Source organism: Oncorhynchus mykiss, chromosome 13 (assembly GCF_057628025.1).
Source record: "Oncorhynchus mykiss isolate SJ-2025 chromosome 13, ASM5762802v1, whole genome shotgun sequence".
Taxonomy (NCBI): domain Eukaryota; kingdom Metazoa; phylum Chordata; class Actinopteri; order Salmoniformes; family Salmonidae; genus Oncorhynchus; species Oncorhynchus mykiss.
This window is the reverse complement of record NC_143034.1, coordinates 68040829-68064033: the sequence shown is the minus strand read 5'-3', so window position 1 is coordinate 68064033 and position 23205 is coordinate 68040829. Positions and strand designations below refer to the sequence as shown.

The 23205-nt window shown below is 44.2% G+C and overlaps 3 protein-coding genes across 8 annotated transcripts in view; 2 read left to right on the top strand and 1 right to left on the bottom strand.

Annotated features, from left to right (window-relative positions):
- The first annotated feature begins 513 nt into the window (after positions 1–513).
- Positions 514–11027, top strand: hmox2b (heme oxygenase 2b). Of its 2 annotated transcripts, none has more exons than XM_036939109.2 (8): positions 514–808; positions 1563–1645; positions 4346–4482; positions 4881–4998; positions 5445–5657; positions 5949–6224; positions 7902–8031; positions 8355–11027. In XM_036939109.2, exons 3-8 carry the CDS (start codon positions 4400–4402, stop codon positions 8480–8482), a joined length of 948 nt encoding a protein of 315 aa, XP_036795004.2. In that variant the 5' UTR covers positions 514–808; positions 1563–1645; positions 4346–4399; the 3' UTR covers positions 8483–11027. The 2 variants fall into 2 exon arrangements, with proteins under 2 accessions (XP_036795004.2, XP_090053465.1); XM_090197339.1 differs by lacking the exons at positions 514–808; positions 1563–1645 and adding exons at positions 3147–3559; positions 3803–3949.
- Positions 11028–11266: 239 nt separating this feature from the next.
- Positions 11267–21954, bottom strand: dnaja3a (DnaJ heat shock protein family (Hsp40) member A3a). Of its 5 annotated transcripts, none has more exons than XM_090197332.1 (11): positions 21284–21710; positions 20501–20643; positions 20312–20395; positions 19828–20040; positions 19397–19549; positions 19156–19303; positions 17370–17563; positions 17149–17264; positions 14817–14914; positions 14587–14639; positions 11267–12900 (listed from the first exon to the last, which is right to left on the bottom strand). In XM_090197332.1, exons 1-11 carry the CDS (start codon positions 21489–21491, stop codon positions 12859–12861), a joined length of 1452 nt encoding a protein of 483 aa, XP_090053458.1. In that variant the 5' UTR covers positions 21492–21710; the 3' UTR covers positions 11267–12858. The 5 variants fall into 5 exon arrangements, with proteins under 5 accessions (XP_090053458.1, XP_090053459.1, XP_090053461.1 ...); XM_090197333.1 differs by having other exon boundaries at positions 20501–20637; positions 21284–21528; XM_090197335.1 differs by lacking the exon at positions 14587–14639 and having other exon boundaries at positions 20501–20637; positions 21284–21954.
- coro7 (coronin 7) overlaps positions 21573–23205 on the top strand; it is a 270650-nt gene continuing 269017 nt past the window's right edge. Inside the window, exon 1 of the mRNA XM_090197319.1 lies at positions 21573–22013. Coding sequence (XP_090053445.1) covers positions 21954–22013 — 60 coding nt within the window. The 5' untranslated portion in view covers positions 21573–21953. The remainder of the gene's footprint in view (positions 22014–23205) is intronic.

The window sequence follows — 23205 nt, the reverse complement described above, 5'->3', positions numbered from 1 at the left end:
TCTTTCTGTTCACATTGCAATGCACTTGTGTTTTAGGGGTTGCCACAGTGTGTAGGAGGGAGATTCCTAGATGTGAGAAAGTGCAGGAGGGAATGAGATGAAGGAATGTGTAGTATCGGTGGAGAAAGTTGTGTATGTAAACTGTTGGTTGCCCATGGGGCTGGAGATCGGAGGTGTCTGGTGAGACAAAGCCAGGTTGAGGTCAGTGATTAACATTAGTACAGAAAGTGTCATATGCTGAAGAAGTGAAGAGAGCGGTAGAGGAAGATGTGTACATGACGGTGGTTGCTGTGAGTAGGCAGAGACCAATAAAGAGGGATGAGAATAGTATGTGTTTCAGTGAGGTGGGTTTCTTGGCATTTATAGCCATGGTTGTCAACTGTACTACAGAAATGGAACACAAGTCACAGAAAATAGAGGTTGTGGTGGCAGCTGCAGAGAAGTACTTGGGATTGGGAGGATTTACTGCAGAAGACTTGCAGAGATGTTGAGTGGTAGTGTTCTGTCCTCTTAGACCGTTGGCCTGGAGTAGGATTAGATAAGGTTAAATAGTGGAATGGGGTGGTGTTTTTTTTAGTGAGAGCTAATAGTTGCCAGGGTAATTTTCCTTTCCCCCAAATTTTGTATTACCGTAAATTAATGTAGGTAGTCCGTGACTGAACTCAAACTCCAGTACAGTAGGTGGCGGTGTATGCACCTAAAAGTTGGATGCGGTCAGCCAACCCAATCTCAAAGAAGAATAAGCAAGACTACATTTCCTATGTTTTGAGCAATACTGAAGAAGAGCTCCGCAGAGTGCGCAGAGAAGGTAAGCTACTGTATGTTTATTCTCTGTACAATAGGGACAGAGTAGGATGCTAGATAACCCCATGTGAGTTATTTAGCTTTCTACAGCATCAAAACAATAAATTAGGCTATTCTAAGATGTTTGACACATTGTCATCCTGAAGTAAATCACGTATTAACTGTTTAATTAGCTGGCGCTGGTTATAACACTTGTAAACTGTTTCATCGAAAGACTAGAAACTACTATACATAGATCGCTAGCATGGAACATGTCTAACAGCTGCCAGTTCAGTGCCTTGATGTCAAGGGCTAAATTGTTCAACTAGCTAACTGCTCTGCTGGTGGTGGCTAGCTCAGTTAGCGTCTTTGTTACAACGTTAGCAAGACCAATCGACATTCTGATGTTAGTTAGCTTGCAATATTCCCTTGCCATATCCTCAAATATAAGACGCATTTGATCAAATGCATGTAACTAGTGTTGGAACACTATCATGGATACAACCAGAACTACTATTTGATACAGTTTACAGTTAGCTTGTAAACACAAGACTAACTGAACATCTAGCAATGTGTGTACTATGAGCTCCTTTGTCTGGCTCTCTGTGTAGTTCCAGGCCTCTTCATTGTTGACTTTCCTCATTACTTTGTGAAGCGACTAGGGCCTTCTAATGCTAGGCCCCTGCTATGTTGTGCCAGCTATTCACTGTGTTGTTACTTGTGTGTCAGTGTTGCCAAAGTCACACACACATTCCCTTATCTCTGGCACTCTGAATAAGGTCACAGCTGAATCAACTGTCAGGGGACGTTTGACCAGTGACCACCAACGCCCCAAGACGACGACAACAACAACACATAATTGGTAAGAAAATCGCATTTCTACTGCTTCCCCTGCCTGCATTGACGACTGCATCTCCCAAACGTATCTGGTAGGCATGGTGAACATGTGTTAATCATGTGGATTGTACTTATTATTTTTAACCCCTTTTTCGCCCCAATTTCGTGATATCCAATTGGTATATTGGTGAGAGGTTTCCTTAGTCTTGTCCCATCTCTGCAACTCCCGTATGGGAGAGGCGAACGTCAAGAACCATGCGTCCTCCAAAACAAGATGCTGGCAAGCCGTACTGCTTCTTGACACACTGCTTGCTTAACCCTGAAGCTAGCCACACCAATGTGTAAGAGGAAACACCGTAGAACTGGCAACCATGTCAGCGTGCATGCGCCCGGCCCGCCACAGAAGTCGCTAGAGAGTGATGGGACATGGACATCCCGGCCGGCCAAACCCCTCCCTGTCCCGCGCAACGCTGGGCCAATTGTGCGCCTCTTCACGGGTCTCCCGGATCGAACCCGGGTCTGTAGTGATGTCTCAAGCACGGCAATGCAGGGCATTAGACCGCTGCGCCACTCGGGAGGTCTCTCTTATGAACTTGAAGTGGATTGGACCTGATATCATAAGGCACAGAAGCTACGTATAATTGTCATATTTATTGTGGTAGGCTGCTCCTGTTACTGAAGTGACACTGATCTGAAAAATCTCAGGTGTTTCTGTAGAGTTTATTCTATAGATCTAGCCTAACCTGTGTTGTGGACTGATGTTCTGCTGGTCATAACTAGGCTACGTGTCAACAAGACATTGGATGGAGAGTCTCTGTATCAAATGCTGCTGTTCTGTTTAGGCTCTCTTCTCCTAAATGTAGAGAGATGTTTGAATTGGGTTTTACTGTCATTAGGATATTAACGCGTTATATCATATACCCAATTTTTTGTTTACACCATGAAGACGATGTAGTATTAGGCTAAATGCAGAATAATATAGTCTTACTTGCAGAATAATAATGAACAAAATATTTTGGCCCGCAGCAGAATAGAGCAGTAGACCCACCCACATTAGCCTAAGCGCTCTTTTGCCTCTGTGCAAGGTTTTCTTGGTAATCTTGGCACATGAGACATGTTCAGGCAGCAATAACAAAGGGTACTGATTTGTGTGGCCAGATGTTCATTTCATGGACCCTTCTTGATGTTTTAATGAATGTAGCTTTAGTAAATAGTTTAGTTAATTACATAGCCAATTCCTTTTACTTATTATGACTAATTAGGATGGTTTGGGTTGTCACCCTCAAAGATGTAGGCTATGCCTACTACTATGCTTAAACCCTACCATATTAAGTTTATACAGGCATGAGCCGAGGATTCATCAGAAAATATATATATGCTGTTTGCTATGTTGTATCTGATATGATATGTTGTGCTGGGCTTGCACTAATTAAGCAATTTTGTCTACTTGCACTCTCATGGACCCAATTATAAACTGGGTGGTTTGAGCTCTGAATGCTGATTGGCTTAAAGCCATGGTATATCAGACCATATAACACGTGTGTGATATGACAAAACATCTTTACTGTTCTAATTACGTTGGTAACCAGTTTATAATAGCAATAAAGCACCTTGGGGCTTTGTGTATACCACAGCTAAGGGCTGTCTCCAGGCACTCCGCGTTGCGTCTTGATTAAGAGCAGCACTTAGCAATGGTATATTGACCATATACCACACCCCCTCGTGCCTTATTGCTTAAATAGAACGTAAATGCCATCTAGAATGTAAAGAGATCCCTTGCTAGCAGGCAGACTCGGGGCATGTGGTTACCATGACGATGAATATAATCAAACAGCTCTGTCAGAGATCGCTAGCTAGCTAGCTACCTTGTCAAAACAGCAATCATTACATTTGTTTATTTTCAGTACTCTGCATTTATGCCCATTGCAAGCATAGTATTGTAAGTATCATAACAATGTTAGCTATTATACAGAGAGAAAAATGTTTCAAGGTGGTGGCATTATTTTTACACTTATTATGAGCTAACTTACGTTAGCTAGCTAGCTAAATTTACTGTTCTATGGTTCTGTTTTCTAACTTGGCTAATGTTATGTAAAGTGTTTTTCTGCCTTGTTGTTCTTAAATGTTAGGTTTACCTTGTTATTGTTTGGAGTTAAGAAATATTTCCTTTCTGTATTTTCAGTTTCAGAAAAAGAGCAACACCTCTCTTATGGATTTGTTGGGCTACTGTTTATGCTAGCTGTCAAACGGTACACCAGAACACAGCGTGGACAGCATACCCATAGTCAGAGGAGCATGTTGGGCTACTGTTTATGCTAGCTGTCAAACGGTACACCAGAACACAGCGTGGACAGCATACCCATAGTCAGAGGAGCATGCTGGCTGATCCCATAGACTTTCAGTCATTACACTCACGCTAGTTGGCAATTGCTCAATTAACACTAATTACCTTCAACTGCATGCAGAGATAGATGAACTCATAGATATCATTTGTATGACTGGGTAAATGGAAACCATTGATAAGTTGTCAAAATCTCCAACTATCCCTTAAGACTCTATTGTCATGGACATTTGGGCTTCTGTTTACAAAAGCACTACTTCTGTATCTATCTATCTGCACATACTGTATCTAGGCTATGTGGCTCTCATGTAGGCTACCCCACCCACTCAATAGTGAGTCAGCTTTGAATGTGTGGGTCTTGTTTTGGTGTTCTGTCTTTGGCAGAGACTGGCAAAGAGTGTCTGTCTGAGTGACAGGACCAAGCTGTCTGCAGAAAAGATGGAGGACTCTGTGAAGGCGGAGAGTGTCGCCGATGGAGGAGGCCTGGTGAATGCAGAGAAAGAGCCAGAAGACACTCTCAGGTATAGAAATCTGGGATGGTCTAACTTCACTTCAGTGCTATTTCTGAAAATGGATGGGGGCTGGGCAGTTTCTGGAAGTGAGAGGTTTCTTCTCTCAAGTGTATGTTTGAGTGCCAGGGTGTGGGCAGGGTATGTTTCAGTTCTGTCAGATTTGGTCTGTCTCTTTTTTATTTCTGAGGAGAGTTGAAAACACAATGGGCTCGTTTCCCGGACACAGATTAAACCTTCTCCTGGAGTAAAAAGCACGCTCAATGGAGAATAGGCTACATTGAAAGTGTTTTTTCTTCTTCTCCAGAACTAGGATTAATCTGGGTTTGGGAAGCCAGCCCAATGGGTCATGTAGTTAGTGTGTGCCTCTAGTTTCCCATGCGGTGTCAGCCAGTGTGCCCTCCCCACAGCCCCACAGACCTTTCTGAACTGCTGGCTGCCGGGACCAAAGAGGTTCACGAGAAGGCGGAGAACACCCAGTTTGTCAAGGACTTCCTCAGGGGGCGCATCCGCAAGGAGCTCTTCAAGGTCAGTCTGGAGAATAGAGCAGCCACGTAAGTCTTTTCTGAGACTTAGTACTGCTGCATTCACTGTCTTGAACATTATGCATCATCTGATTTATCCACAGCAGTCAGTTAAGGGTGTAGGCTTTTTGATCTAACTTTGACATCCTCACTTTGCAAACACTTTGAAAGATATTACTGTGAAGAATCATGATGGGTCTTTCAGCACCACTGGTAATGAACAACCACTGTACTGAACAACAATATATTGTAAGGCTTTAAAGAACATGAAGTGCTTTGACATCCTCACTTTGTGAGACTTTGCCAGGATACAGAAAGGGATGTATCTTGACAACATGAATGTTGACACACACACAGTATTTGAGGGACTGTCAAACATGGATTAATGAAAAATATTTGCACCTAAAATGTTTGTTTTGGGGTAAAATTCTGCATCTCTCTCTCGCTCAGCTGGGTGATGTGGCCCTCTACTACACCTACGAGGCTATGGAGGAGGAGATTGAGAGGAACAAGGATCATCCTGACTTCTCCCCGCTCTACTTCCCAGAGCTGAATAGACGTGACGCCCTGTCCCGCGACCTGGACTACTTCTATGGTGAGGACTGGCGGGAGCGGGTCAGCTGCTCGCCAGCCACGCAACGCTACGTGGAACGCATCCACCAGGTGAGTAACCCAGAGGTCAGAGAGGTGGACCGGTAACCAGAAGGTCGCTGGTTCAAGTCCCAGGCTGGACGAAAAAAGTGGGGGCTGAACTGGCTACTGGAGGGCTGCTGGTTTCAGATTCACATTACCACCATCCACTACCATTGTGCCTTTATGCAAGGCACTTCAGCCCTAACGCTACTCCATGGGTGCTGCACTGTGACTCCCTGTGCTGCTTCAATCCTCTGGTGTGTGTGGAGTCCAGGGGGGGTTGACAATACCAGAAGCCAGTGAAGTTGTATTTGTATTTAGGTGGGTCAGGAAGAGCCGGTCTTGCTGGTGGCCCATGCCTACACCCGTTACATGGGCGACCTGTCCGGGGGTCAGGTGCTGAAGAAGGTGGCCCAGCGGGCGCTGAAGTTGCCATCGACGGGCGAGGGCGTCTATTTCTACCAGTTTGACGGCATCCACAGCGCCAAGGCCTTCAAGCAGCTGTACCGGAGCCGGATGAATGAGCTGGAGCTGGACATGGCCACCAAGGACAGGCTGGTGGCGGAGGCCGTGCTGGCCTTTCAGTTCAACATGGAGGTGAGGAAGGGGAAGGGAAGAGAGAGATAGAGCTGGGGTTGATTAAAGAGTGAGACTGCTGCACCTGCTGGTGTGGTGGGTCTTCCAGTAAACGGAGACTGCTGCACCTACTGGTGTGGTGGGTCTTCCAGTAAACGGAGACTGCTGCACCTGCTGGTGTGGTGGGTCTTCCAGTAAACGGAGACTGCTGCACCTACTGGTGTGGTGGGTCTTCCAGTAAACGGAGACTGCTGCACCTACTGGTGTGGTGGGTCTTCCAGTAAACGGAGACTGCTGGTGTGGTGGGTCTTCCAGTAAACGGTGGGTCTCCTAATAATTCCTTCTAGGTGATGGCTGGAAATATTGCCATCTCATATCGGTATCACAACCAGTCGTGATCGGGAGTCCCATAGGGCGGTGCACAATTGGCCCAGCGTCGTCCGGGTTAGGGCAGGGTTAGACCGTCATTGTAAATAAGAATTTGTTATTGCCTGACTTGCCTAGTTAAATAAAAATAGACGTTTTGTTTTCAGAGGAAGCCAGGCCGCATTAGTTTAGTTTCTGAGGTAGGCCACGGTCGTTTAGTCTCTGAGGTAGGCCACGGTCGTTTAGTCTCTGAGGTAGGCCACGGTAGTTTAGTCTCTGAGGTAGGCCACGGCCGTTTAGTCTCTGAGGTAGGCCACGGCCGTTTAGTCTCTGAGGTAGGCCACGGCCGTTTAGTCTCTGAGGTAGGCCACGGCCGTTTAGTCTCTGAGGTAGGCCACGGCCGTTTAGTCTCTGAGGTAGGCCACGGCCGTTTAGTCTCTGAGGTAGGCCACGGCCGTTTAGTCTCTGAGGTAGGCCACGGCCGTTTAGTCTCTGAGGTAGGCCACGGCCGTTTAGTCTCTGAGGTAGGCCACGGCCGTTTAGTCTCTGAGGTAGGCCACGGCCGTTTTAGTCTCTGAGGTAGGCCACGGCCGTTTTAGTCTCTGAGGTAGGCCACGGCCGTTTAGTCTCTGAGGTAGGCCACGGCCGTTTAGTCTCTGAGGTAGGCCACGGCCGTTTAGTCTCTGAGGTAGGCCACGGCCGTTTAGTTGCATTTCTCAGTATTGTATAATTTAATTAATCATTTAAGCTCAGTAACCAGCCACTGTATTGATCCTGTCTTTGGAGATAAGTCTTGTGCCCAGGGAAAATTAGGGTCTTTGGCCAACAGCAGATGGTTGGATTTGTGCTTATCACCATAACCACTCTGCTAACTGGTTCTGAGAGCGTAGCCAGACAATGTGCCATCTATCATATTTCAAGTGCTCAGATATGATCATTAATTCACTTCCTCACATCTGGCTTCTGATTACATTACATGAATGTCAGATGTTGAACTTGATCATATTCTTATTACGGTTCTGCATCATGGACATTTATTTGACCAGTGGCACCTCCTTAAGTTAAATATCACTCCTTTCACTCGCCCACCGACCCAGTCGCAATTTAGTTTGTGCTAAAATCTGGGTCAACACAATTCAGCTTACTGTTTCAGTTCAGAGATTGTGTTCATCAGGACACACAATATCAAACTGTTCCAAAGTGTTGTGAAAAATAAGCTTTCCTTATTGGACCTTTTCAGATGGTACCTCCCTGTTTGACCTTTGGTTCTGTTTTGTGCTGAGTGAAAATGAACCAGTTGTAATCCCCTGTGTTTGGTGTGTTTGGTGTCAGGTATTTGATGAGCTAGAGGAGATGGGTAAGGATATCCAGGAGGAGGTCATGGATGCGGGCATGCCCGTTCACGGGGCCCATGGGACCGGAGGAGACATCAACAAATGCCCCTACTACGCCGCACAAATGGGTACGCTGACACACAACTCCTGTAGGCTCTGTCTGGAAACAAAGTGATTTGATCCAGAAAACCAAAAGAAAGAATTGTTGTGCCATGTTAGCAATACGTGGGCATTTAGAACCACAATACCCTTACCACACTGTCTGGCTGGCTTGGATATTTGCTTTTCACATTGTCCTTTCCAGCATGGCTCCAGCATCTACGGTGGCTCCCTAACCAGGCCAGTGCAGTACTGCTTGACCTGGCTTAGTGGTGTTAAAAATGGTATGAGTGTTTCACATGGTAATGTGGGAGGTTTGCTGACCGTGTTCTTTGTCCTTTGTCTATCTCAGCGGCCAGTGGGGGCTCGGCGTACGTCGGTCAGCTGGCCATGGCCGTCCTCAGACACCCCACAGGCCAGGTCCTATTCGCCGCCTGGGTCGCCGCCCTCGCCGGATTGGCTGCGTGGTACTTCATGTGATCCGACCCACAGCCAATTGTTGGCTGTTCTGCAGGAAAGAAGGAGGAAAAACAGGGAGGGAAGACAAGAAGAATTGTTTTCTGAACGTTTGGATGAGAATCCATCTGTACCCAGACCTTGTAACCTTCCCTCCTCCTCTCCTCTAATTTTCTCTCTCTACTACCTCCCTCTCACTCTCCCTCCATCCTGTATCTTCTCAGTATGGTTGGTCATATTTGTAGCTCTTAGTACCAGTTTAGAGCCATTTTTTAAATTTAAACCTGTTATAGGATGTATTTCTTCTTGAGTTGACATGAGATGACAATTGATCTTACTTGTTTAGATTATAGTGTGATTTGTAGTCATGTTGAAGTCTCTTTAATAATCCCTAACAATTGTATTATGGAGTGATGCAGTAGAGTTGGAGGGGAAAAACAGCTATCCTGCTATGACAAAAAAGCCTTTGTGGATTTTGACACTTTTAGGTTGCCATGGTGATTTGAAGGACTATATTCTGCTGTCCCCTGGGTGTCCTCACAATCAGTCCATCAAACCAAAATGTAATCTTGAAAATATTAGAGCAGTGAGCCTTTGCTTGAAGTGGACTGAATTAGGTGCCCGTACTTTTTTATTTAGGTGGTGGAACTGAACAAGTAGAACATTTTGAGGTGCTGGCACTCCGTAGCGGTGAGCACCAGCACAACTTAAACACTGCTGAGCCAGAAACAGTCAAAGTAACACGTTCTATGCATATGTTAATATGCAGATCTGGCAAAGTGTAGGAGTATTTCTGCAGGGCAGACTACTATCTCTTTGCTTGAGTAGGTTGAGCGACATCTTTTAAAGTTTGTATTAATGGTTATGGGGGTGATACTCTCTTGGGAGTAGTCCCACGATTTGGTTACGGACAGCACAGGCTAACTGACAGCAAGAGCACACTTTTTTTAGAAAGGTCTAGACTTTAAAATGTTGCCAACGGTTGTCACACATCACAATGGATTATTTTTCTCTTCTCTCCAAATGAACGCAGGCAGAAATTTCCAACCTCCTGTGAAAAGCACACAGACAGTGAGGCAGGATGGACACTTTTTAGTTCTTGTTTTAGGATGGACGAGCAATATTACTATTAATCATTTCTGAAGTGTATTTCTTTGTTTTATTCTATGTTGGACTTAGTTATCTAGTGCTGTCCAGTTCCTTGTCCTTTGCTTGGCACTCAGGCAGTCTAGAGAGGAGCAGAGTGTCTGAAAACGGACACATCCGTCCTGGAAACGTGTATAAAGTTGATTTTCAGTATTGTTCTAGGCCTATGAACACCAGGTAGAGGCAGCGAATACAGCAGCTAGTGTAATGGTCTGGGAGATGAGATCGGGTTAGATTGGTGAAGACAAGGCACCTCATCAGTCTGAATGTATAACATTTAAGACTTGAAAGCTATGCACCAACCTGATGAGGTTGAGCCATCGTTGTTTGGTTGTGGAGAAGGAGAACAATGTGTTGTGCAGGTGACCATAGGTTTGTATCTGAGGAAATATAAGGGCAATACAGTATTTATCAGATCCTTTTCAGGATTCACACTGACATCAACATTACATTCCTTGATTTGTTTGTAGTTTTAACATTGAAGACAGCAGTTTGCGTTGTATTCTATGCTTTCACTTGAAGATGGAGAAGTTGTTAAAGGTCAGAATGCTGAATACCAAAGGTCAAGTTGCTGACATGACATTATCTCGGTTCATTACAAACAGGTTCTATGCTGTGTGTTCAGGTCTGTGGTTCTCTCCTATCCATCTCTGGTGTATTTGGTAGTCCTTCAATTCTTTGTTCAGTAGCCCTTCCTCCATCTGAGGTATTAACGAAACAGAATGAAACCGGGATTATCTTGATTAGTCCAATAAGAAATGTTTGATTTCCGTGGTAAAACATTTTGCCCTAATGAACATGACCCAGGTGTAGTTATGGCTGTCCAGACCAGTCCAGAGCCTCATTAGTCATGTACGTGTTGGGTCTCAGGTTCATGTTAATTAAATTATATACTTAAGAAACATTGCAAGACTTGTCATATTTTAGTTCAATGTAAATGCAATTTTAGTATTTGTTTTCAGGGGATGGAACTGTTGCAGTATTTAGAACATTTTGAAGGAGTTCTGGAATGACCAGACTTGGGTTGTGTTCATTAGGCACTAAACAGAAGAAGACTGAAACAGGGAGGGACTAACTGGACTAACTAAACTCTTCTGAAATGTGGGCCCTAATGAACACGACCCATAATCTCAGGTGTCGAGGTGTGAGTGTTGTTGGCGATGAACTAATGGAAGCCTAGTGATCTCAGTGAGTGCTTGACAGACACACGTTGCGTGACTCTTTCTTGCCTTGTCGGCTGTAATAGAAAGCAAACAGTAACCGTATTATCAAACCCATTAGTCTTGTACAGTAAGTACACTGCAATCTAACTCAAGCTTTATCAGTGACCGACTATTTACTACAAATGTCACTGGTCTCATTTTGTGAAAGAAGAAAATCACAGGAATACATTGTAGTAAAATAAATGGTTGAATTTCCTGTATACTTTTGTCATTTTATGTGTTGAGACATTTTCCCTGTTTGAATACATTCCTTGTGTTCCTAAGATACACATATCCAACTGCTAACAGATCTGTGCTTAGTAATGTCACTTGCAATTCAGCTCTGTTATTACTTAAAGGAAGTACAGACATCTAAAGTATTAGACCAGGGTCATTGGCCCGTTCTCCAGTAGTTTAGTATTTCTACTGTTCACATCTGGCAGCAATAAGACATTAACAATTCATTTAGATTTCACTTTAATTATAGATGTTATTTACTTCTCTAACATGACACATTGGTATGGTTGCAATATCAACAGCTGTGTATTTACAAATATAACTAGGCAGAATGGAGGTACATGAAAGTGTGCTGCTTTGAGTGAATTCTCAGATTCATCAAGGGAGAAGGGGTTGACGAGGAGCAGAGTAAGAGGGAAGAGGTCCGGCCACATCTGATCCAACTGGTTTGAGTCATGCCCATCCTGGATGACTGGGTTCTCAGGCCCAAATGCATCTCCACACACATTACACTTTATGTAACAAAGGTATTTCAGCCAGACAACTTCCTCTCTCTCACCATAGCTGTTTGACAGTACTAATGCTGGTACAACTCGTTGCAGTAGCTAGCTAGATAGGAAGCAGAGTTAACTTTACAGAACAAACGTATTAAACATTTAAAGAAATCAGGAGGATCTCAACCAAAACAAAGTTCCTTATTGCAGCACAGGCCTTTCTATTCCTATACCCTAAGTGTACAAACCATTAGGAATAACTTCCATGACAGACTGACCAGGTGAAAGCTATGATCCCTTATTAATGACACTTCAATTTACTTCAATCAGTGTAGATGAAGGGGAGGAGACCTGTTAAAGAAGGATTTTTAAGCTTTGAGACCACAGGCTTGTATTGTGTGTGTGTACCATTCAGAGGGTGAATGGGCAAGACAAAAGGTTGAAATGCCTTTGAACAGGGTATGATAGTAGGTACCAGGCGCACCAGTTTGAGTGTCACAAACTGCAGTGTTGCTGGGTTTTTCCACAGTTTCCTGTGTGTATCAAGAACGGTCCACCACCCAAAGGACATCCAGCCAACTTGACACAACTGTGGGAAGCATTGGAGTCAACATGGACCAGCATCCCTGTGGAACGCATGACACATTGTAGACTCCATTCCCTGATGAATTGAGGCTGTTCTGAGGGAAAAAGGGGGTGCAACTCAATATTATAAAGGTGTCTAATGTTTTGTATATCCATGTTTTTTTTAGCCATCACTGGCAACAGTGCATTCCTCAAAGACAGCAGAGAGACCATACTTTATGAGTGACTGACTGCACTGCTATCACACGGTTAGGAATCTGATGGACAGGAACATTAGGAAAATCTATGGAATACCCTGTTAAAGTTGCCGCCCCGTTCGCTTTACATACGGATCACGTACCCCAATCTTTTCAACATGTGGTCATTTAAGATGTAGAATTATATTTGTGGATGAATTTACTTCTGCCCAATGCCTTTTATGATATGCTTGAAGACCATTGCGCAACATTTTTGCACATTTAACACCATCCAAAAAACTATTTCCTCTTGGATTTGGGTTTTAGGCAACAGGTATGAGTTAGGACCACATTCTGTTTGAGTCTGTTTCAGTCCATTGTCTTCCACTGCTATGGAACTGATCAAGGATGAAAGGAGATCTGTGAAGGTAAATCTGGGGTAACCAGTCTTGTCCAGTGCCAGAGTAGGATACAGTAGACATCATCCCTCCAACACTCTCCCACCACCTGTTCCCATATCTGGTCTCTCCTTGTGGCTGTCTTCTTAGGACATCATCTCTCTACCCTCGGACACTCGCCTCAGTTCCCAGTGGACCTTTTACCTTTCAGTATAAAAATAAAGAAACAGAATTACTGCATGTGTTTTCAAAACCAGCATATGACAAACTACTGTCCCTCCACCCATTGAAAATGACAGCAAAACATTGATTTGAATTGGGATGTCTTTTCTAGTAATTATATTTCTATGGTTAAACAATTGTGTGTATGCATGTACACTACATGACCAGAAGTACGTGGACTCCTGCTTGTCGAAAAATCTCATTCCAAAATCATGGGCATTAATATGGAGTTGGTCCCCCTTTGCTGCTATAACAACCTCCACTCGTCTGGGAAGGCTTTCCATTCGATTTTGGAACATTTCTGCAGGGACTTTCAGCCATAAGAGCATTAGTGAAGTCAGGTACTGATGATGATGGGTGATTAGGCCAGGCTCGCAGTCAGCTTTCTAATTCATCTCATAGGTGTTTGATGGAGTTGAGGTCAGGGCTCTATGCAGGCCAGTCAAGTTTTTCCACACCGATCTCAACAAACCATTTCTGTATGGATCTTGCTTTGTGCACAGGGGCATTGTCATGCTGAAACAGGAAAGGGCCTTCCCCAAACTGTTGCCACAAAGTTGGAAGCACAGAATGGTCTAGAATGTCATTGCATGCTGTAGCGTTAACATTTCCATTCACAGAAACTCAGGGGTCTAGCCTAAACTATCAAAAACAGCCGCAGACCATAACTCTTCCTCCACCAGACTTTACAGTTGGCACTATGCATTTGGGTAAGGAGTGTTCTCCTGGCATCCGGCAAATCCAGATTCGTCCATTGGACTGCCAGATGGAAAGTGTGACTCATCACTCCAGAGAACGCGTTTCCACTGCTCCAGAGTCCAATGGCGGCAAGCTTTACACCACTCCAGCTGACGCTTGGCATTGCTTGTGTGGTGATCTTAGGCTTGTCTGCTCGGCCATGGAAACCCAGTTCATGAAGCTGCCGATGAACAGTTCTTGTGCTGACGTTGCTTCTAGAGGCAGTTTGGAACTAGTAGTGAGTGTTGCAACCGAGGACAGACGAGCTTGTGTGGCCTACCACTTCGCGGCTGAGCCATTGTTGCTCCTTGACGTTTCCACTTCACAAAATATCAGCACTTACAGTTGGCCGGGGTAGCTCTATCAGGGCAGAAATTTTACGAACTGACCTGTTGGAAATGTGACATCCTATGACAGTGCCACGTTGAAAGTCCCGGAGCTCTTCAGTAAGGCCAGTCTACTGCCAATGTTTGTCTATGAAGATTGCATGGCTGTGTGCTCGATTTTATACATCTGTCAGCAACGGGTGTCTCAAATAGCCGAATCAACTAATTTGAAGGGGAGGCCACATACTTTAGTATGTATGTATAGTGTATGTATGCATGCAACTTTATACAGATGACAGTCACAAACCAGCTGACTGACAAACGGTGTGCCACGAACCAGTGTGTTCCAGAAACTGTTTATCCCACATATGCATGTGCACAAGTGGCAAAGGCAACATCATGAATAGTGTGTCCTTCCTGGTTTGTGACTGTCAGGCGAAGGCATCATGACTAGTGTCCTACCCGGTTTGTGACTGCCAGGCAAAGGCATCATGAATAGTGTCCTACCTGTTTGTTTGTGACTGTTAGTTTGTGACTGTCAGGTGGAGCTAAACAATTGTTTTAACTTGGTGAAGAAGCCCTGCTCCTGCTTGCTCTCTCCTACATCCTCTTGCCTGTCCTGCCCTGCCTCAGACTGCTTAGCACTGCTGCCCCCACCTGGTCAGAAACATGTATTGCGTGAGCTAAGGTTTTACAAATAAAAGCATTGTCAGCTTTCATGAGCAGAGCTGGGACCTCAACTAATTGTAAACCAAATGAAGAGGAGCAGGTAAGTGTGCAGTCAGTGTGTAGGAACCTAGCCCAGAAACAGTGTGTGTGTGTGTGTGCCACTACCTGCAGTGGTGCTTGTGACACCATTGACTGTCCCCTCCACTTCAGTCTCATCCTCTGCGTAGCTCATGAGCAGAGCTTTTTGTCTGTCTGTCAGGATCCTGCTCACACACAATAGTGGAGACCGTGAGGAATGAACATCTAACATTTGTCAGAGATGCAGAGATGGTATCTAAAGGTGTATTTTGCAGTAGCTTACTACAGAGATGGTATCTAAAGGTGTATTGTGAGTAACTTACTACAGAGATGGTATCTAAAGGTGTATTGTGAGTAACTTACTACAGAGATGGTATCTAAAGGTGTATTGTGAGTAACTTACTACAGAGATGGTATCTAAAGGTGTATTGTGAGTAACTTACTACAGAGATGGTATCTAAAGGTGTATTGTGAGTAATTTACTACAGAGATGGTATCTAAAGGTGTATTGTGAGTAATTTACTACAGAGATGGTATCTAAAGGTGTATTGTGAGTAATTTACTACAGAGATGGTATCTAAAGGTGTATTGTGAGTAATTTACTACAGAGATGGTATCTAAAGGTGTACTGTGAGTAACTTACTACAGAGATGGTATCTAAAGGTGTATTGTGAGTAATTTACTACAGAGATGGTATCTAAAGGTGTACTGTGAGTAACTTACTACAGAGATGGTATCTAAAGGTGTACTGTGAGTAACTTACTACAGAGATGGTATCTAAAGGTGTACTGTGTAGTAAATTACTACAGAGATGGTATCTAAAGGTGTACTGTGAGTAACTTACTACAGAGATGGTATCTAAAGGTGTACTGTGAGTAACTTACTACAGAGATGGTATCTAAAGGTGTACTGTGTAGTAACTTACTACAGAGATGGTATCTAAAGGTGTATTGTGTAGTAAATTACTACAGAGATGGTATCTAAAGGTGTATTGTGTAGTAAATTACTACAGAGATGGTATCTAAAGGTGTACTGTGAGTAACTTACTACAGAGATGGTATCTAAAGGTGTATTGTGTAGTAAATTACTACAGAGATGGTATCTAAAGGTGTACTGTGAGTAACTTACTACAGAGATGGTATCTAAAGGTGTATTGTGAGTAACTTACTACAGAGATGGTATCTAAAGGTGTATTGTGTAGTAAATTACTACAGAGATGGTATCTAAAGGTGTACTGTGTAGTAAATTACTACAGAGATGGTATCTAAAGGTGTACTGTGAGTAACTTACTACAGAGATGGTATCTAAAGGTGTACTGTGAGTAACTTACTACAGAGATGGTATCTAAAGGTGTATTGTGTAGTAAATTACTACAGAGATGGTATCTAAAGGTGTACTGTGAGTAACTTACTACAGAGATGGTATCTAAAGGTGTACTGTGTAGTAAATAACTACAGAGATGGTATCTAAAGGTGTACTGTGTAGTAAATTACTACAGAGATGGTATCTAAAGGTGTATTGTGTAGTAAATTACTACAGAGATGGTGTATTGTGTAGTAAATTACTACAGAGATGGTATCTAAAGGTGTATTGTGTAGTAAATTACTACAGAGATGGTATCTAAAGGTGTATTGTGTAGTAAATTACTACAGAGATGGTATCTAAAGGTGTACTGTGTAGTAAATTACTACAGAGATGGTATCTAAAGGTGTACTGTGTAGTAAATTACTACAGAGATGGTATCTAAAGGTGTACTGTGTAGTAACTTACTACAGAGATGGTATCTAAAGGTGTACTGTGAGTAAATTACTACAGAGATGGTATCTAAAGGTGTATTGTGTAGTAAATTACTACAGAGATGGTATCTAAAGGTGTACTGTGAGTAACTTACTACAGAGATGGTATCTAAAGGTGTACTGTGTAGTAAATTACTACAGAGATGGTATCTAAAGGTGTACTGTGTAGTAAATTACTACAGAGATGGTATCTAAAGGTGTACTGTGTAGTAACTTACTACAGAGATGGTATCTAAAGGTGTACTGTGAGTAACTTACTACAGAGATGGTATCTAAAGGTGTATTGTGTAGTAAATTACTACAGAGATGGTATCTAAAGGTGTACTGTGAGTAACTTACTACAGAGATGGTATCTAAAGGTGTACTGTGTAGTAAATTACTACAGAGATGGTATCTAAAGGTGTATTGTGTAGTAACTTACTACAGAGATGGTATCTAAAGGTGTACTGTGAGTAACTTACTACAGAGATGGTATCTAAAGGTGTATTGTGTAGTAAATAACTACAGAGATGGTATCTAAAGGTGTATTGTGTAGTAAATAACTACAGAGATGGTATCTAAAGGTGTACTGTGAGTAACTTACTACAGAGATGGTATCTAAAGGTGTATTGTGTGTAGCTTACTTGGGGACTCGGACTTTGACGTGGACGTAGTGATCTCCGTAACCATAGCCACTGATCCGTGCGATGCCCTTCCCAGAGAGGAGGATCCTCTGGTCTGTTTGGATCCCAGCAGGGATCTACAAGAGGATTCACCAATCACAGTTAGTTACTGGCCATCGATCCATCACTCTTATGTATGTAGGTGTGTCACAGAAAGGTTGGTCTGTCCGTGTGTCTCTCACCGAGAGGTTGACTGTCTCGTAGAGGCCCTGTGCCCGGGCCGTGCCCCCCAGTACAGCCTGAGCCACAGAGATCAGCACGTCAGAGTGGATGTCTGCGCCGTCCCGTCTGAACACTGGGCTCTTCTGGACCCGAAACGTGATGAACACCTCCTTCTTCCCCACAGGCATCCTGACCGTCTGACCGTCCTCAACACCTGCAAAGAGACAACACAGCCAGTCAACCTGGGTGTGCACTACACAACTTTCAAAATCCTAACATCGCTGAGCCTCCCACATTAAACGACTCTTCCCTGTCGTTTTTTGTCTTTCCAACGTAGTGGTGCGCACTACACGATGTGGCACAGTACAGGGTCACACACTACACGATGTGGCACAGTACAGGGTCACACACTACACGATGTGGCACAGTACAGGGTCACACACTACACGATGTGGCACAGTACAGGGTCACACACTACACGATTCTTCACTCGGTCGTAAGGATTCTCCATACAGACATGCTGTCTCATGAAAACAATGATGCAATTAGATTGTTAACGTAGCTAGAACAAATCAGCCTCAAACGTTTTCAGTCAGACATTCACACCTAGTTGAAATATCTAACAATTTGACACTTTGGCTTTGGTTAAAGGCAAGTACAAACGCAAATTAGTAGTAGTTATCGTTCCTGCTCGAGAGTACACATTCTGGGTGACGCCATCATCTCACTGGCATCTTCTCTGGAGACCTCTCATTGGCTATTGCTGAACACCGTTCTCAGAACCTGTCGTTGTACATCTCACACTAGAAGAGCATTGCAGATTTTGTGCCGATAAAATCAAACAGGTTTGAAAATATCAGGACGTCTGGGACGCTCAAAGACGGGATCAGTAGCCCTCTGACCCACTCACATTAAACCCGCTCACGTTAAACCTGCTCACGTTTTATAGACGTTTCAAACATAGGAAGTGCTTCATTCAGCATTATAGAGTTTTATAAACGTTTCAAACATTAGGGACTGCTTCATTCAGCATTATAGAGTTTTATAAATGTTTAAAACAGTTTAGAATATAATTATGGGGTGGCAGGTAGCCTAGTGGTTAGAGCTTTGGGCCAGTAACCAAAAGTTGGCTGGACCGAATCCCCAAGCTGACCAGGTAAAAATCTGTCGTTCTGACAGCTTCGCTACTGTATACAGCCTCGCTACTGTATACAGCCTCGCTACTGTATACAGCCTCGCTACTGTATACAGCCTCGCTACTGTATACAGCCTCGCTACTGTATACAGCCTCGCTACTGTATACAGCCTCGCTACTGTATACAGCCTCGCTACTGTATACAGCCTCGCTACTGTATACAGCCTCGCTACTGTATATAGCCTCGCTACTGTATATAGCCTCTCTACTGTTATTTTTCACTGTTGTTTTTATTTCTTTATTTACCCATTGTTCACCTAATACCTTTTTTGCATTGTTGGTTAGAGCCTGTAAGTGAGCATTTAACTGTAAGGTCTACAACACCGGTTGTATTTGGCGCACGTGACAAATAAACTTTGATTTGATAACCCACTGTTCCCCGGTAGGCAGTCATTGTAAATAAGAATTTGTTCTTAACTGACTTGCCTAGTTAAATAAAGGTTGAATTTAAAAAAATGATTAGTGATCTTAATGAGAAAAGGAAGAGATTCAGGATGAGAAGGCTGCTCCTGGGTCTCTCTGTCTCACATTAGAAAATGCATACTACGTTTAGATTCCAGATAAGACTGGGTAGGTATAGGAGTGAGAGTCAGTGTGTGGGTGTGTCTCACCTGCTGGGACAGGGACCCTTACTGTCTTTTTCTGTCTGGTCTGTCCGGTCCCGTGACAGGAGTTACATGGGGTGGAGATCACAGTGCCTTTCCCATTACACCGACGACATGTCGACCGCATCACAAAGGGGCCCGTGTTCACCGTCTCCTGTACAGGGCAAAACACACAAGCACATGAGACAAGCACGTGAGACAAGCACGTGAGACACGAACACTTCACGCCACACATCATGTCACCTACCATGCCAGAGCCATTGCAGTAGTGGCAGTGCACAACCTTGGTGCCAGGCTCGCTCCCTTTGCCATCACATCGCTGGCAGCTGGCCTCAGTGTTGAACGCCATCTCTTTGTTGACCCCCTTGGCAGCTTGGGTGAACGTCAGCTCCATGATAAACTGGGAGGAAAGGAGGGACAAGAGATTCATATTGGATGTATTTAACAAAAAGTTTACACTCCTAAAAAAGTAATTGCTTCCTGCTTTTACTTCCTGGCATGGGCTCACTCAATATGACCTCACTGAACATTGACTTGAATGAGCAGTCAAAACTTCTGTTTGTGCTGTATAGCCAACTCATATGGTGGTTGTCATGCACAGACAGCACAAGCAGATCTGGGATTAGGCTAATCATAACCCCTTGGTTCTAAAAGCAGTATGGCATCCCAACTACATACCTCCTGGGGCTGATCAAATACGGCATTGAAGTCCCCAAAGCCACGGCTTCCAGAGAACTCCCCAAAGATCTTGCGGAACAGTTCCTCTGGGTCCACGCTGTTGGCCTGTCCGCTCCTGTACTGCTGGTGTCCACCACCGCCCGCCTGGCTGGCGTCGAACCCTGCCACCCCGTACGTGTCATACTGCTTCCTCTTCACCTCGTCACTCAGCACCTGGGGGAGGACAAAGCAGGAAGTAAGATGCACTGTTCTCCAATAAGACCAGGCAGTTCCTTCATTGAGTCAAGTGGTTCTGATGTTTCGTTTACTTGATTAACTGACACTTTCTTCAAGAGTGACATCAAATAGTACCAAGAAACCGGTTAGGAAAGTAACGAACTAGTGATTCCACATCAGCAACACAAGTCACAGAAATATTGCTATCCTTTAATCTAATTTTAGTTTCTTAAAAGGGGAAGCCCATTTTGAAGAAGGTCAGCCAAACCTCATAAGCTTCAGCCAGCTGAGCAAATTTCTCCTTGGCCTTAGGGTCTTCCTTGTTGGTGTCAGGGTGATACTTCTTAGCCATCTGAAGAGGGACAACAACAAAAGTTCTCTTTCCACAACTGTGGTGATTGGTGACAGCTAAGGATCAATACAGCAAGTCAACACTACAAAGAAAGTGATCACACACCTGATAATACGCTTTCTTGATCTCTTTCTGGGTGGCAGTGCGTGGTACCTCCAACACCGTGTAGAAGTCCTGCTTGTTGGAGGCTGGGGCACTTGTGTGGAAGGACAGTGTGCAGATGACATGGGGAGATTTAACACCTGGAACTACCAAGAAAGGGCTTGTGAGTAGATTACACCTGGCAACATGACTGTGGATTATTATTGTTGTCCTTCTGTAGTCATCTATTTCCAAGGTAGCTACAGGCCTGTACACTCACAATTCATCTATAACACTAAGCAGGGCTCGATATATCTGAGGACTCAATCAAATACATAAAGTTAGCTGCTGTCTGTGATGATCAACTCTTGGGCCAATACATTTCTAGCAAACGCCAGTTGGCATATATAGCTAGCTAATCAGGGATCATGCAGATACAGCTAGTTCAACGCAATGTTTGACTGTACAGTTCAGTAGCTATTACTGACAGTCCGTTCAAGATCATCAGTGCTGTGACCTGACATTACTTTCCTTGCAATGGCTATGGAGCTGCAGGCTTGCTACAGTACCAAACACCTCCAGCAATTTGAATGCGTATAAGCTAACTACTAGCTCGTTAGCTAGCCAGCTATGGGCTGAGCTAAGGTTAGTCTGTCTTTCAGTTGTATCGTTAGGAATGTTACCGTGGTGTCAATTTTGTTGTTGTTGGAGACTGTCAGTTGTGTCCAAAAAGGTGAATGGAAACTACGAGAAACGCTAGCATCAAGCTAGCCTAGCTTGCTAGTTAGGCCGTCTCTGTGCACCCACCTGACAGCCCTCTCAATGTCAACGCATTCCCCGTGCCCCCACGCATTGCATTGCTTCCCGGCCAGAATTTCTGTGCTCCAAAAGTCGACAGACTTCTTGAGCCTCCATTGGAAGAAGGGGCCAGAGCACAACAAGCACGACGGTGACCAGAGGACACAGCAACTGTTATCCAACGTGTGGAGATGCGAGCCGCTGAGGACGCCATCATTACTTTACTGCTGTTACTCAGCGGGGACTGCGCATGTGCAAGTAAATGTCCGTGTCACGGACATGCGCAAAATAATTGACTGTCAATAAATCTATTTTTTGTTTCAAGATGTTCGCAAACTAACTTTCACTCTGTTGAAACGTCTGTACTTGAGAAACTGTGGAATAGTATTTAAACAGTTGAATCCCATGTAGTCCGCTTCTTACTCACGGCAATTACGATTAAACGTTTCAAAACAGAAACATTTGTATTTTACCGTGGTCAATCATCATTGATGTAGCTAAACAGGGGTCTGAGTCGATCGTCGATTGAATCGCTCACACAGTACAGCGAGTTGTGACAGTGCTGAACTCGAGAACTGTCATCTGAAAAGGAGTGTGCTGCTGAGTGCTCGCTCTTTTCGAATAGTATCAACAAGACAGAGATACCCGGAAGGCACGAAAGTTAATTCAGGGGACTAGAATGAATCGTTTCAAGACCTCCAAATTCAAAAACACCACCCCGAAGATCGCCAAGAAAGATGTAAGTAATGAGCGTTGCAAGAAAGCCTCGCCAGCATTGGTTTTTAGCAACGGTGAAGAAGACTGAATGGAGTTGTGTTTTGGGGAACGTCTGAAAATGTTTGGAGGAAATGGAACTTCCTGCATATCTGCAGAAGGCTGCTGCATCGCAAGAGTGTGTTGGTAGAGAAACAATAGTCTACGAAAACCAAGTGCAAACCGCGAAGGCTGCTAACGTGACAGTGTTAACCATGTGGTTATTGTTATCTAGCTAGCTTTCAGCAGTCTATGCAAATTCCACGTTTGAAATTGACAGCGGTTCGTATTGGTCAGGATTGTCAGATGTTACAGATAGGCAGGCTGTGATGCCCATCAACACTGAATAGACACATTGTTTGGAATGTATCAGAATTCCTGCTCTCATTGTAACCGGTCATCATTCTACAATGTAGCAGCCATGCTCAGATTTGAGTTCTAAAGTGCACTGTACATACAGTGCGTATCCCTACTCCATTTAACAAAGCTCCTCTCTGTCAACCAATGACTGTAGGCTGTGAGTAAGATACACAGTAGTGGTGTCATGCCATCGGTTATGAAATATACCATTACTTGGATGCTTATTCTCCATGTAGCAAACCTCCACACAGTCTCACAGTGTGAGTGAGTTCCAGCTGCAGAGCGGATCTCTGATCCTGTTATGAGGACTGCCTCAGAAAAGCAACACTCAAAGCACCATCTCAAATGTTAGGAGCGAGGGAGAGGGAGAACTCCAAGGAGTGAGTGAGTGAGAATGGGCACCTTGTTCTCTTTATGCCTGGCTGCCTTTGGAGCAATACTGTGTGTTTCCTGAGAGAGAGAAACTAGCTGTTTTGCTGGGCTCTCAGACACTGTCTGGGCTGCTAAGTGCTCTCTGTACCTTCCCTGCCGGAGCCCGCGACAGTGTTCAAGCCTGTTGTCTGACATGGTTAGCCCATAACGGTTTTGGCAGCAGTGATATTCAAACACACGGCGCTCCTGCCTATGCCCTGTTGTTAGTGTTGTGAAAGGAGGTTTTAGAATACGCATCGCAGGGAGTCGCTCCCACTTCCTTAACATTCTGCTGATTCAACATGGACGGCAGAGGGTGTGTGTAACAACATGCCCTCTGATACCCTCTTCCTTATTATGACAGTCTGAATCTTCCTTATTATGACAGTCTGAATCTTCCCTATTAT

Bases quoted from the DNA above. Each gene is read 5' to 3' on its own strand.
- dnaja3a (XM_090197331.1), bottom strand. From the start codon at position 21,491: ATGATGGCGTCCTCAGCGGCTCGCATCTCCACACGTTGGATAACAGTT. The intron at 19,550-19,827 runs GTATGTAGTTGG...CTTTCCTCCCAG, and splicing joins TATTTGATCAGCCCCAGGAG to TTTATCATGGAGCTGACGTT. The intron at 14,915-17,148 runs GTAAGCTACACA...GTGTGTGAGCAG, and splicing joins GTCAAAGTCCGAGTCCCCAA to GATCCTGACAGACAGACAAA.
- hmox2b (XM_036939109.2), top strand. From the start codon at position 4,400: ATGGAGGACTCTGTGAAGGCGGAGAGTGTCGCCGATGGAGGAGGCCTG. The intron at 6,225-7,901 runs GTGAGGAAGGGG...GTTTGGTGTCAG, and splicing joins CCTTTCAGTTCAACATGGAG to GTATTTGATGAGCTAGAGGA. The intron at 8,032-8,354 runs GTACGCTGACAC...TGTCTATCTCAG, and splicing joins CTACTACGCCGCACAAATGG to CGGCCAGTGGGGGCTCGGCG.